Source organism: Epinephelus moara, chromosome 7, assembly GCF_006386435.1.
Source record: "Epinephelus moara isolate mb chromosome 7, YSFRI_EMoa_1.0, whole genome shotgun sequence".
NCBI classification, from domain to species: domain Eukaryota; kingdom Metazoa; phylum Chordata; class Actinopteri; order Perciformes; family Serranidae; genus Epinephelus; species Epinephelus moara.
The window spans coordinates 36010353-36024082 of record NC_065512.1 but is presented as its reverse complement, the minus strand read 5'-3'; the positions used below and the strand labels follow the sequence as shown (position 1 = coordinate 36024082).

At 38.8% G+C, this 13730-nt stretch overlaps 1 protein-coding gene across 1 annotated transcript in view; it reads right to left on the bottom strand.

The window, feature by feature from the left end:
• Positions 1 to 3358: 3358 nt before the first annotated feature.
• The window catches only part of LOC126393537 (collagen alpha-3(VI) chain-like), a 44996-nt gene continuing 34624 nt past the window's right edge, over positions 3359 to 13730 (bottom strand). The window contains exons 35-42 of the mRNA XM_050049731.1: positions 13513 to 13615; positions 13361 to 13416; positions 12489 to 12749; positions 12188 to 12274; positions 10203 to 10388; positions 7196 to 7255; positions 6073 to 6258; positions 3359 to 4199 (exon numbers count right to left, since the gene is read on the bottom strand). Of these exons, the coding sequence (XP_049905688.1) occupies positions 4159 to 4199; positions 6073 to 6258; positions 7196 to 7255; positions 10203 to 10388; positions 12188 to 12274; positions 12489 to 12749; positions 13361 to 13416; positions 13513 to 13615 (980 nt within the window). The 3' untranslated portion in view covers positions 3359 to 4158. The remainder of the gene's footprint in view (positions 4200 to 6072; positions 6259 to 7195; positions 7256 to 10202; positions 10389 to 12187; positions 12275 to 12488; positions 12750 to 13360; positions 13417 to 13512; positions 13616 to 13730) is intronic.

Here is a 13730-nt window from a genome sequence, read left to right as displayed (position 1 = left end):
AGTCATTTCACATGATTTTGTGCAGTTAGTAGGCCACTGTATTTTCCGTCGTACTGTGAGAGCTTTACACTTCATAACTGGAGTGCAGAGATTATTTTATTTTAAAAGCCCCTGACCGAATGTTGCAGTTAGGCTACTCTCATGTCTCATGCTGCTGTTGATTGAGATGATTAAGATGTCTAATTTCAGCTTTGACAAATCACTGCGTGCATCAGAAGCCTGGATCGCTCTAAAACGACTTGACAAAAACGGTTTGTAGGTTTCTGTAAGTTTGTTTACTGTATGATCAGTGATCAGTTATTTCGCAGCCACTGATGTACTTGGTCTGTGCGTCTGTGTCCATGGCAACCAGTCTCTTTAAGCCATTAAAGACTGAATGGAGATCCTGCGCTCCTGTTTTTGTCATGGACATGGTATAAACTCAACATACTCACGTTACTTGTACAATAATAACTTTTCATATTACTTCAGTAAATGGTCAGCTGTTAGTGAAACTTGTATCCATAAATGGTCAAAGAGGAGCGCAACAGCTGTATCTGACTGCTGATTGTTATCAACTTGGCTGCACGTTAGGACAAATGGATGTAAGAGAGGCAATGGGTAGTCCTACAAATGTTAAGTCTGAGGAAGAGCGTGCTGGCTCGAAATGTCACACTATGATTGAATAAATTTTTCTATGGGAGCTTCAATTGGTGTGCGGATCATCTCTTTATTTTTCAGTCCTACAAATGTTAACATAGTATATTGGCAAATATGGTTTAACGCCCTGCGTCACGTGTCAAATATCCCGTTTTTTCACAAATCAAATGTGGCAACCCTATCTGCATCAGATACTGACGCACAAAGGCACCTTTCATGGTGTTATGTAATGTACTGGCCAGAAGCAGTTTCTAACACCACCAGCAACTACTGTAGTATAAAGACAGAGAAAGTCCCGGTAAGGCAGGTGGGAGGGTAGGTGGATGTCTCAAACACACTTTGGACTTCCATTGAGGAGCTCGCTGTTTATTTACCATGTTAAACTAAAAGTCAGTAGTTATTTTAATAACAAAGTATTGTGTTAATATGTGTAGCATGCTATGTTAGTGACCTTTGTCATGTGATGTTACATGACATTAGTAAGAACTGTACTTATTTAAAGCCAAGCCATGATGTTGTAAGTTATTTTGAAAAATACTGTATGAATGTAATAAGCAGAAACTGTACATTTCCTGAGAAAAAAGAAATGTATTTTTAAAAATGACACAATGCATGTAGTGAATGTAAATTGTTTGGATGACAATGTGTTGGCTTTTCTGGCTATTCTGACCCACAATCCTCTGCACCTCAGCAAATTTGCCTCATCAACTGAGCCGCAGACAGATGACAGCTTACTGACAGCTGACAGAAGCCCAATGATGGATGACAGCACATTTAAGTGTAAGTATAACATATTTTTTGTCACTCCTGTATAATTAATACCTTAATATATTATTGCTGCACAAAGCTAAGTGGATTGTGATGATGGACGAGCAAGATGGTAAAAGTTCAAGGTGCAATGTTATGAAGAAGTAGTTTGTCTCAATTGTATGCATACTCATGCAACACTAACTACTTTGTAAGAAAAAGTATCCAGAACGCCGCCATTTTTTTTTTTTTAATAAGAGACATTTTGCACAGATGTAATAAACTATGGTTGAATTGCATTTATTTGCTTCAGTTTCAGGTTGCTGGTATTGTGCATGATCATGCTCACACTGTCATGACTTACTGGGACACTTGAGTAGAATAGAGCATTATCATCATTAATGATATTAGTAACACCTGTGTTTCTCTATGACAAGTCAAGTGTGCTGTGAAAAGGGCCTGATTGATGTGAGATGACTTAACCTCACGTTTCCTAGGTGCTCATTTTTGAATTGCTGTCTTTATGCAGATGACAGGGACATCTGAGTTTAAGAAACAAACAGAATTTAATGTGATTTAGTTTGTGGCTTGTAAAATATCTCACATGGACATTGGTGTGGAAGAATTGTAAAATAAAAGTGGCTCTGCTTACAGCGAATTGTGACTTTATCAGATAGTCTTGTAAATTAGGAAATGGTTTGTAACAAAAATCTCAGAAGATTATCAAATGCATGACTCATGAGGACCACAACTCAGAATATGCTAATATGATTTAAACAAATGGCTCATACCCCCAGAGTAAAGATATTTCCTGTAAGTCTTACTTTTTGATTGCTTACTTTGGGGAACATAAACACAATTTTTTTCCTAACAAAATGTGGATCAGATTCTGGACAGGGAATAAACATATGATATACTTATACTAAAGAGAATGTGATAGTATTTAGCTGAAGTTTCAAATATGGGTGAAACTTTTTAAGAATTGTTTTAAGGATGTGGGACTCTCTCTAGGAGTCACATCCTGATTACATTATTACATCTGAAGAAATTCATCATTCATCATTTCAAACATTCATATTTCTCAAAAAATTATCCATAATTTCTTCAGTTTGCATGTAAATATGGCTTCTCCTCGCTGTGAAAATGGTAGCTGAACGCTGAACTCTGACCTTTTGATTGACACCTCACTTGAGCCAATAGGAGCTTCCATACTTCCAGATTTCAACAGGCAGCAGGGCCTGTGTTGAGGGAGTCCCTCCCGTCTTCGTTTTGGCCAACCAACAGTCAATGTTTGGCCCGCTGGTTTATGGGTCCTGTAGTCAGTGAGGCTCCTCACCTCCAGAGAAGTTTTTTTTCTTGTCATTATAGACTGTTATAAATGCACCTAGATGACAAACGCATGGCTCTTATGTTGTCTTAAAGGAATCAATTCAGGTTTTCTATAAGTAGTTTTATATACAGTAAGCTCCTACATAGACATTTCTGTCTGTCATATTCACACATTCAGTACATTGTTTTACCCTCCTTTTTTGAAAGGCAACTGAACAAAACCTAAAATGTTAATTTTCTGTGATATTGTTAACAATTTTGAATTTGGACTAGGTGAGGCTTCATGCTATGGTCCCATTGAATTTTCCAAGTAATAAGTCCTAGTTCTAGTCATCTGCAGCATCTTTTTTTAAGGGGATCATATGAATTGTCACTTGCATATACAGTGTGAGCACTATGTCAGCTGCATCTCTTTTCATTCCAGTTCTAGCTTATTCTAAATTAACTTTAAGACCCAAAGGCAGTAAAGTAAAAATAAATAAATGAAAGAAGATATTTATAGCTATCAGCTTTGATTTTATGCAGGTTTCGGCTCATCTTTGAGCTCCACCTTTGAGAGGATGTCGCATTTTGTTTGTACCTTAAGAACCTCTATAACTGTTTCTAGTGTATAAATCTTAATTCAATACAAGAAAGAAAAGAATGAGTTGCTCATGTTTATTAGAAAGTCTAATTCATGTTTATTTCCCCTATACCCAGATAAACACAAATTTCAGTAAAACCAAATGAAACAAAAAATAAAAACAGCTTGACAAGTACATTCCATTTCTCAATAGCTGGAAATTGTGTGTTTGAGGCAGTGGATCCAGAAGTGCACTTAACATTACATTAATGTTTGGACACTGTCATTTAAATACACACACCACCATACAAGACTTGTGTAAACATTGCTGTGGATTTTGTGACTGTAAAATAGTGAAGTAATGATTCCACAGGGATCAAGTGAGTTCTAAAACAATATAAATCAATAAAAGCCAATATTGCTATGTGAATGTGGAATGTAAAAAACGCAATAAAAAAAACATTACTGCATTGAATAATGCCAGTCCTGCATGTACTGATTTATTGCTAATCTCTGTCCAAGATATTCATATATGTTTCTTGCTTAATTATAAAACTGCTTTTTAAAAATTATGAAAACTCATATGATGCCATTGTTCCAGAAAATGTGACTTTAAAAACTGAATGCACTTAACAACTCCATCGGTAAAACAAACATACTATGTAGCACCAGTAGGTTAAAACAAATCATGCAGCAAATTGTTTTGCCTTCCTTCTTGTTGTTTAAAAAAAGACTACTTCAAGAATTTGGGGGATAAAGTCCATTTTTGTGGAATCCAGTGCAGCCACCATTGCTTTGGTATTGCATCTTTACAGTATGGCCATTTGGATGGTTCTCCTCAGAATCCCCTAAACAGAGGGGAAAGCTGGCCATGTTGTGTCCTATGTTCTTATAGAAGCGATGACTCCTTGGCTGACGGGTGCTGTTGATGATGGAAACAAAAAACATGATTTGTCATTTCATAAGAAAAGAGACTTCTTCACACATTTAGATTATGTCTAAAAAAGCAGTAGTTCCCAAATGATGGTTCACTGTCCAAAAGTGGGTCGCGGGTCCAATCTGAATGGACCGCAAGTGACTTGTGAACGTGTCAAGTTTGGAAAAAAGCATGTTCTACTTTTAAGTATGGTGAATTTTCGGCACAGAGCTTTTATTTTGAAGTGATGTTTCTTGCTGTAGGTTCAGTGACTAACAAACAGCTACTTGACAGGGACAGCAAATTAGCTTGATGGCGTGACCAAATGCAAGTGTGATGCTGAACATATTAAACTGTGTAGATCTTAGACTAATGGACATATCTGGACCCTGGGACTGGACCAGCTGGGAATCACTGATTTAAACCATCTTCTCAGTAGATGGTTTAATATAAAACTTTAAAACAAAAAAAAAAATCTCATAGTGCACATACCAAATTATAACTGTGCATTTTTAATAAACTAGTCCATACCCATTGAGTGCACAGTTGCCCACGTACAGTTTCAATGGTGTGTGTTTGGGATACAGATCATAGGAAATTGCAGATTAAATAGTCAACTGAACCCATTAAGAACAGCAATGTATTCAGACAGAGCTTTTGTGAATTTGATGGTACGATTGCTTTATTGAAAGTACAGTGGTACCATTGCCAATAGTGGGATAGTTAGTGGGCTAAAACTGTACATTAGTAGTTGAGGTAGCACGTTGAAAGGCAGATAATTGAAGTGTTTATATGTTGTACTGACTTAAAAGTGGGCGTACTGGTAGAATGACTGACTGACTGACAGAATGACACACTGACAGTTTCCGTGATTATGTACAACATACCATACCATGACTTAGTCATACCAAAAATTTGAAAAAAACCCCAACAACATTCAGCCACAGGGGGAGCCACAGCAATCGGTCGCATTTTAGCCATTTTTAAGCATTTTTCTGTTGTTATAGCGCCACCCAGTTGCCAATTAGAGTTAAATTTCAGTCACTTTGAGGCGTCCTGTTCTACATATGTACCAAGTTTAGTAAAAATCGATATGGAGGTTAGGCCTAGATAAGAAATTAGCCTTCTAGCGTCCCCATTTTGTTTGATCGGGTCAATAATGGAGGGGTCCCCTCAGATTATGTGTGGTCATATGCCTACAAAGTTGCGTGGTGATCGGTGAAACCCTTGAGATGTTATACACCTTTATGTTTATGAGCCACGCCCTCCGCAATATTGATTGCATTATAGAAGCTCAGTTTTAGTAAGTTTTCCAACTTTTGTCAAGAGGGAACTTTAGATATTGGTCCCTAGATTATGTTCACCAAGTTTCATGCAGATCGGTCAAACTTCCTAGGAAGAGATCGATTTTAAGTGTTTTTCAAAAAATGTCGGAAAATCTATATAACCGGAAATTATGGGTTCTTGAGGCAAATTTGTTCCTCATGGCGGGGAGGCATCTCTGTGCAATGTTTCATGTCTCTATGACATACGGGGCATGAGATATGCCCATTCAAAGTTTGCAATTTCAGTCGGTTGCTATAGCGCCCCCCTTTGGCCGATTGATGTAATATTGCTTCATTCGCATCCTCCCATGACCCTCTACCACTGTGCCACATTTCACATGGATAAAGGTTCTTTTATATTTTCTGTTGAGGATTCAATGATGTGAATCAAAGATTACTCCCCATGATCGATTGTATTTTGTATACACTGAGACTTAATGTGTTGTTACATGTACCCATCACCCTGCAGCATAATCTACAGTGCTGCTCTCACTCAGGTGTTTCCTTTCATTGGTCAATAGTCTGTGCATTGAAAACATGAACAAGACATGTACCTGGTTTTCCACAAGCCTTCACACACTGCTGATGTGTGTCAAAGCGATTCTGGTTTCCACCGCAGCCTCCATACCAGAAGCGTGTGCAGCTCTTGCTAGCGGCATCGTAGTGCCACTTGAGAACAAATTTGGCACAAGTACCTTCCTCTTTGGGAAGCTGGCAAATGTCCACAGCTGTAGAGGCCGCTGTGAGGGAAGTGACAATCAGAAAGTTTGAGAATACATGCAACTAGAAGAGCACATATGAGGCCGTATGCTTTAACTAAATGACTAAATTAGACTTTATATATGAACAACAATGAGCAGTGCAATTAGCAGTAAATATATCATTACCATCACACATAATGTCTAGTAATGAAGAGATAATGGCAGTATTTTGCCAGTGACCAGTTTGTGATGTGGAAAGGAAATCAGCTTATAAATGTTTCAAGGAAAGAACAAAATTGCTTCCATCAGAGCAGACTTTAATTCTTTCATAATCATGAGATATAGCACAGACTTTGTATTACTGTATCTACAGTATCTTGTGCCAATTTACTCCAATGCTGACGCAGTACTGACAAATTGAACGTGCTCTGTATGAGGACTACTGCCAAAAAAACAAAGATCCAGTGAACAAGGCTTTCCATTTATTTTCTCTGTGGTTATGACTTGGCCTGCTCCTGTGACAAAAGCATAACCTTCTCAGTTTTCCATGCTGGGCTTTTTACTTGTTCCATCAGTCATTTAGACCATCTGAGGGGCAGCAGAGGAGGATTTTCAGTTGAATACAAAGAACTTATTGTTTTGCAAAGTGAGCACAGTTTGTGGAAATTGAATTATGTAACAGAAGATGCATAACTGGTGACTTGATGTCCAGATATGTGCCCAACATTAGAGGTGGTTTGACAAAGTTTGATTCAAATCATGTTTTGAGGATGTGGATTGCTTGTTTAAACCTAGACTAGGAAGGAAGTGCTTTTTCTTTGCTATTGGCTACAATTTGCATAGCATACACGTGCACCCACATCAAAGTCAGTTATGGCTTCAAAACAGGGAGCGAGAAGGGAAGGAACATCCACATAATACTGTAGACCGACAGAAAACTCTTCATGTTATTTAGTGAGTGTATATCAGATCTCACCAGGAGCCGGGATGATCTCCACCTGTTCAACCTGCTGCACCTCTGGCTGAGGCTCTGGCACTGTGGAAACATAAAAGTAGTTTCAGCTTACAGAAACATACTTTCCCCAGCTGCAGGAAAACTACCAGGAGGATTTTTAACATGGTGGAAAATGGACATTAATGACCACAGATATTTACTCAGACACATTTGTCATTATCAGTCACAATTATCAGCTTTTCTTTTCCCTCTTTGACTTCCAGCACAATCATCATTCGTACGAAGGACGTGAGCCGCATTTTCCTTGTGATCAGTCACAGTTTATAGGACAATTTCAATATTCCCTCAATTTGAAAATATAAAAAGTTATCAGAAATAAGAGTAACATTTCTTTAGCTTGTATGAACTGCATGTATTTTTTGACTGTTTGCTAAGCCCTGCTCCCTAAATTACTGTTGCTCTCAAGCTTTGCATCCTCGCACAGTTTACAATGATAACGGTGGCCAATTTACTGCTGAAATTTTGCAGTAATTTTTGAAACAATGGGTTTTTAGTTTTACACACAAACAAGGGCAAGTGTCTCATTTCTAGCCAGTGACCATGGGTTTTGTCAGCTGAAATGACAACTGTGGCTTGTAGGTTTTATCAGCTATAGCTATCCAGCAAACACAACTGCTAAAGCTACAGCTTTGTGAGTCGGTTGGAAACACCAGACATATAAAGGGTATTAAAGGGGAAATATGCCCATCTTCAACATTCATATGTAATTCCTATGGTCTTAGTAGTAAACAATTAGTTAGTAAACATCAACAACTGTCTCCAAAATCCAAAAACTAGAGTGCTAAAACTCAAATGTGTGATGACATAGGGTGTGAAGTCTGGAGTTGCTCTATAGACAATGAATTGGGAAAGATGTTCTAGATGACACTGAGAGCACCCACAGGAATGTTCTGAGTATATGGGTACATTTTTTGTTTCAGAGCAGAGAACACTACAATAGAAGAAAGCTCATCTGGGTATAAAGAAGTAAACAAACGTTCTTAGGCCTATGGAGCAGCTCTAGACTCTTTACCCTGTGACATCACCATTTTGAGACCTACTTCTCTGGTTTCTGGTTCTGAAAGAGTATAGCTCATGTTCAAAAATATTTATTGATCTTTACTCGCCACTAAAATAATATAATGTAATTCTTAATTTGGGTGTTGTTCCTGATGGCTACATACATGATATTGTTCAAAATCTTTTGTTTATGTATTCCAGGTTACAGCTAGTCATAGATGAACATAATTGAAACAGTATTTGCTCTAAGGGCCATTCAATGGTTTAAAAGCACACTATAGAAAAACGTGCCAAGACAAGTTAGCTAGTAATGCAAGGGTTTGCAGCTTGCATGTGAGCAGATAAACACACTGTTACATCTAGACTTTACAGTTTTCCCCTTTTCTTTTTGCTTTTGGTGTGGTGATTGAAAAAAAAAAAAAAAAAAAAACACCCCACAAATAAGAATACCTCTTATAAAAATGCACACCACTTAAGCAAGTGGAGGAATCCAGAGCTTGACAGGCCTGATGGCCCTTGTTATGGTTGCTAAGCCAAAATTTGACATTCGCTGCTCTGGAGCGAGGTTTAGCAAACAAGTTATTGTAGGTTTTGTACAGGCTCGCTCGAGGAACGCAGCTGAGCTGTGCTTCCATTTTTTCCCCAGTGGCCACATGCTCTATTGCAGTGAAAAATTCCCATTTACCTAAAGGCATTTTCCCCATAGACCACCATTATAAAAGAGACATCTGTAAAAATGTTGACCGAACACCCCAAACTGCAAACCAGCTGTTATGACTGTTTCAATGATGAATTCTTGATCCATGCTAGGCTTGTGCCGATTTCCGGTTTAAGCGGTTTGGTCCGGTTTAAGAGCTCCACCCGGTTTAATTCACCTCAACCGGATAAACCGGAGGAAAAAAAAAAAAAGCTTTTCACATCGGCAGCGTGTCAAGGGACTATATTAAACTTATCTTGCATTGTAACATGCATTATGACAACTTAATAAGGTTTATGTTTGTTTATAAATGAAGTGGAGGAGCCTACAAGTGTTTTGTTTAGTTTGTCTCAGAGGTTTCCTCCGCAGCTCCGCTCAGCTGTCTGCTGCTGCTGCTAGAGATCAAATTTCATTGGGGGCGGGGAAAAGTGCGAGGGGGTCAGCAGTCATTAAGTTTGTTGCCCTAGTAACCCGTTTCCACTGAAGAAGTTCCTGGTACTATTTGGGGGGCTGAAACTACTACAGGAACGTCCTCTTGCTCGGCCCTCTCAACCACCGTGTCTCCACTGAGAGAGCAGAGTCGGAGTCAACCACCGTGTCTCCACTGAGAGAGCAGAGTCGGAGGAAGGTTCCTTGGTGTCCTTCTGCGTCTCCTTCTTCTTGTGTAACCTTGTGTGTATTGGCAGTTAATACAGCATTACCGCCACCTAGTGGATTGGAAGCGCATGACACCTATTATGGGCTTTTTTGGGGAAAAATAGCTCAAATGCGACCCCCAGTGGTAAAATTAGGTATATAATTCGGTATATCCGTTCGGTTAGATATTTGGCTTTAAATCAAACCGGTTGGAAAATTTTCAAACCGGCACAAGCCTAATCCATGTAGGTTTTATATTTGTAAAACTTTTCTGAAGCCGAGATAAGCAATTTAAAAAAATCTGTCATCACAATATGAAGTCTATAAGCCCAGCAGAAATGCGTGAACATGGCAATAGGAGAAAAACACTGCTGCGCATATTCAGTGGGCCACATACCCTGGAGGTAAACCCAAAGGCTAGAAACATTTTTGGCATATATGCTAGGCGAGCAGTTCCACTGAATAGTGGATGCTTTAACTGAAAACTCGCCACCTTGGGGTGTGGTATCCAGATCTAATAACACATCCACGGTTTTGTATCTGGAGTTGAAGCTTATAATATGCCACGTTATATTGCGCCATCCCACCAGGGAGTGGCACATTCCCTCAGAATGCCTCACACTGACAACCACTTACCTGACCTCATGCAGTTTTTCAAGCAGAGGGCCTCAGTGTCGAACCTATTTTCATTGCCTTCACAACCTCCATACCAGAACTGTGTACAGATCCCGTTCTTTTTGTCAAAGAACCACTTAGCCTGATAGTCTTTGCACGGCATTCCAGGGTCATAGTCAAGTGAGCATGGGTCTGCAAATTCATTAACTAGAACATGCAAAAAGAAAAAAAAACAACAGCATTGATGGACGACAGACAGAGAGAGAAAAGTTTGTGTCAAGATTAAATTAAAAATTACATGAGGCAGCAGTTACTGTGTGCTGTTAAAGAAGATGCTGGTAATGGATACATTCACATTAGAAGAGTAGGGGTGTTGAGATTGGTCTAATGGGGTCAAATGAGTCTTAGTGCTGATACGGTTCATTCTCATGGGGCAATGGAAATGGCATTCAAAATGGCATTACATTCTTCAGAGGGCTCAGGCTACTGGCATTATTGGGAGGTTGGACATTGAAAAATCAAGCAGTCAGTAGAAAGAAAGTGGTTTAAGTTAGGTTTTCATTGGGGAATAGGAAAGTTAGTTATAACTAGAGCTACTGTTTGTTAGTTCATTTTAGTCATCTAAGCTCAGCATGTCTCATGCTGTGTCCCAAGTTACCTGCGTCCCAGAAATTGCAACCCTTCTTGTCAGCATGAATGTAGTACATTTCTACTAACCATGGATACGTTAAATTTGTATGTTTTATATGTTGCAAACTTATGAAACTGTATGTCTTTTTATGTTTTTATTTTCATTTCTATGTTGAGACAACACTGTGGTTAACATGTGGTTAGGTTTAGGCACAAAACCATTTGGTTATGACTAGGAAAAGCTCATTTTTTGGCGTAAAAGACTGGCCACAACCATGGCTGGAAATGTCACTGGACTCAAACAGTGGCCTGCTGGTTGGCAGCCTGCTTGGCAACCGTCTCGCAAGGTCTCATAGCTTCCACCATCCCCTCCTCCTCCTAATTAGTAGCTTAGCCAGTGTACATGTAATTTGAACTACATCACTGTAGAAATGCTGATATAATACTTATGAAATGTACAAATGTAACATAACTGTGGTTTGCAGAAACATACAATGCCAACATATTGTTCTGGCGACTGGGCTAGAAATGGACCCCCTGGAAATACTATGCCACAACTAATTATGACAGAAAATCCGCTGGACTCTTGCCTACATCGTCTGTAAGTTCATTTCTGGGACATTATTTTGCAAACTTCAGGCTGCTAATAAAAAGCATGCTCTTGCTCACATCAGCTTATCAAAGTCTTAAAGACAGCATTGCTACTCTGATAATTCTAACTGAATGAAAGTAGGACCTCCTTAAAGAGCCTCCTGAATTTACAGCCGGTTCAGTTATGCCTGAAGGATTTACAGCATACAGATTTGTTTTAGGAGTGAAGCTGTAGAGCTGCTGCTTCTTAGAAGACACAAAACTTGTCATTTGTTCCATTTTCCCACTAACAAGAGGCATTTTCACTCAAAAGTGACACAGAGAGTGCAACCTCAACTCCTTTGATTGTCACAACATATTAAGGAAAAGATTAAACCTGCAAACTAGTAGATTTCGTAAGTTTCCATGAATGACCCACAGTATACTCTGGCATGTACTAGTGAGTTGATTAGTAACACATTTTGTGTAGTATTTGAGTTGAAATACTGCTGTATTATAGAACTTGATTTTCTTTGAGTTGAACAATCAGATTAAATTCATGCGACTAACATTCTGCCTAAGAGAAATAAATAATACAAATACAAAATACAAATACATCATGAATATTAACGGAGCAGGCAAATATAGAATACATATTGAATAGATTTTTGCTGAAAGTTTAAAGACACCACATTTTTTTTCTGCTAATTAACATGTTTTAAACATGACAGAATACAGGTAAAAGCAGAAGAAATAATGTATACACAAATGTGCATGCATAGGCAAATGCATGTGCAGTCACTCACCAGTTTCTGGTTTGTCCAGTGGTGCGGTATTTACAGTACTGCTGCCTTGGCTGGCTGGCTTATGCGCTGGCTTCGGCTCAGCTGTTTCTGTCAAAATGAAACCGTCAATCATGGAGGAGAGTGTTTAATATTAAGTTTTAGTTTTAAATTAGTTTATCTTTAGTTTATATATTTGCATTTTGCTATCCTTTGTGTTATGGGGCAGGGAAAATATGGCTTATGGCTTTTTAAAATAATATATCATCTTGTGGGATAAGAAAAAACCCACGATATATTTGTATTGTTGTGTTTATGGACTTACTGGTAGTCATGATGCCTTTGCGGGTGGAGACAATTTGACCCTCTGCAGTGTGGGCAGTGACCACAGCATGATATGTTTGAGCGCTCTCTAAGTTGTCCACGGAAAGCTCTGTGCCTGACACATTGGTCTTCAGCACCAGGGCATGGTCGTGCAACCGTGTCACCACAATCTCAAAGTAGACGAAGAGCTTCGGGTCTGGGCTGGTCCAACGCAGTTTCAAGCTGCTGGAGGTGACATTAGAGACGTGCAGCTCATCTGTGTCTGAGGGGGTAAGATAAAACAGTGTCAAGGCAGGACAGTGCAGAATAAAATTAAAAAAATAAATAAAAAGTTTGCAGAAAACAACAACAGGCCAGTAGCTGTTGTGGGTACATGTCAGTATGACTAAGATAATGTTACTTTCATGTCCAGTCATAATTTTTGGAGGTAATTTTCTCTGTTATGAACATGGTGGTGAATGCTAATATATGGGCAGCCAGTGTTAGCGGTTAGCTATGCATTACTCGCATTTTTTAGGTACATCAATTTCCCAGTATAAACACTCAAATAGCCCTTATTTAAATCAACATGTCCTAAAAGTGGTAAAAGTCACTAATAGCCGAATCAAGACTTATTTTCAACTGTCATTCATTGTGAGCAAGACCAGGGCAGGGATAAAGGAAACACTAGTGCACTTGCTCAATGGACCCATGGATATGGAAGATCCAGTTAATTTTATACCCATAAGTCAAACTTTTTTTTTTGCAGTTTTTTAATGGACCCCGCCTTCAGTGCTGTATTCAGTTCTCTTTACACATCCATGGTCCAGCTCTTTGAACTTGCATTGCCTGCTGAAGTATTTTAAGTTCATTTTAGTACATCCACAATCTTACCTTTGTGCTGTCTGTGATGAACTTCCTGGTGGTTTTCATGATGTTTCTGATGTTTCCTATAAATGTACCAATAAATAGTGAATCAAACCATCAGTGTTTCCAACAATGAATGGAAACAAATGATAGGGCATTGAAATATCAACAATACTTACTCCTGTTGGCGTGATGATGTAAAGGGGTTTTTTAGTGGCTGGTCACTCTGGAACCACTTGCAGTTTTTGGACACTTCAGGGGACATGTAGAAAGCATTTTCAACTACGAAGAAAAATAAGAGAACACAGTTTGTCACTCACAAGGGCTTAGTTTAACTGATGCAATTGTTATGAACCTAAAAAAGTATATAGTTTTTGCAAAAAGGCAATGAAATGGA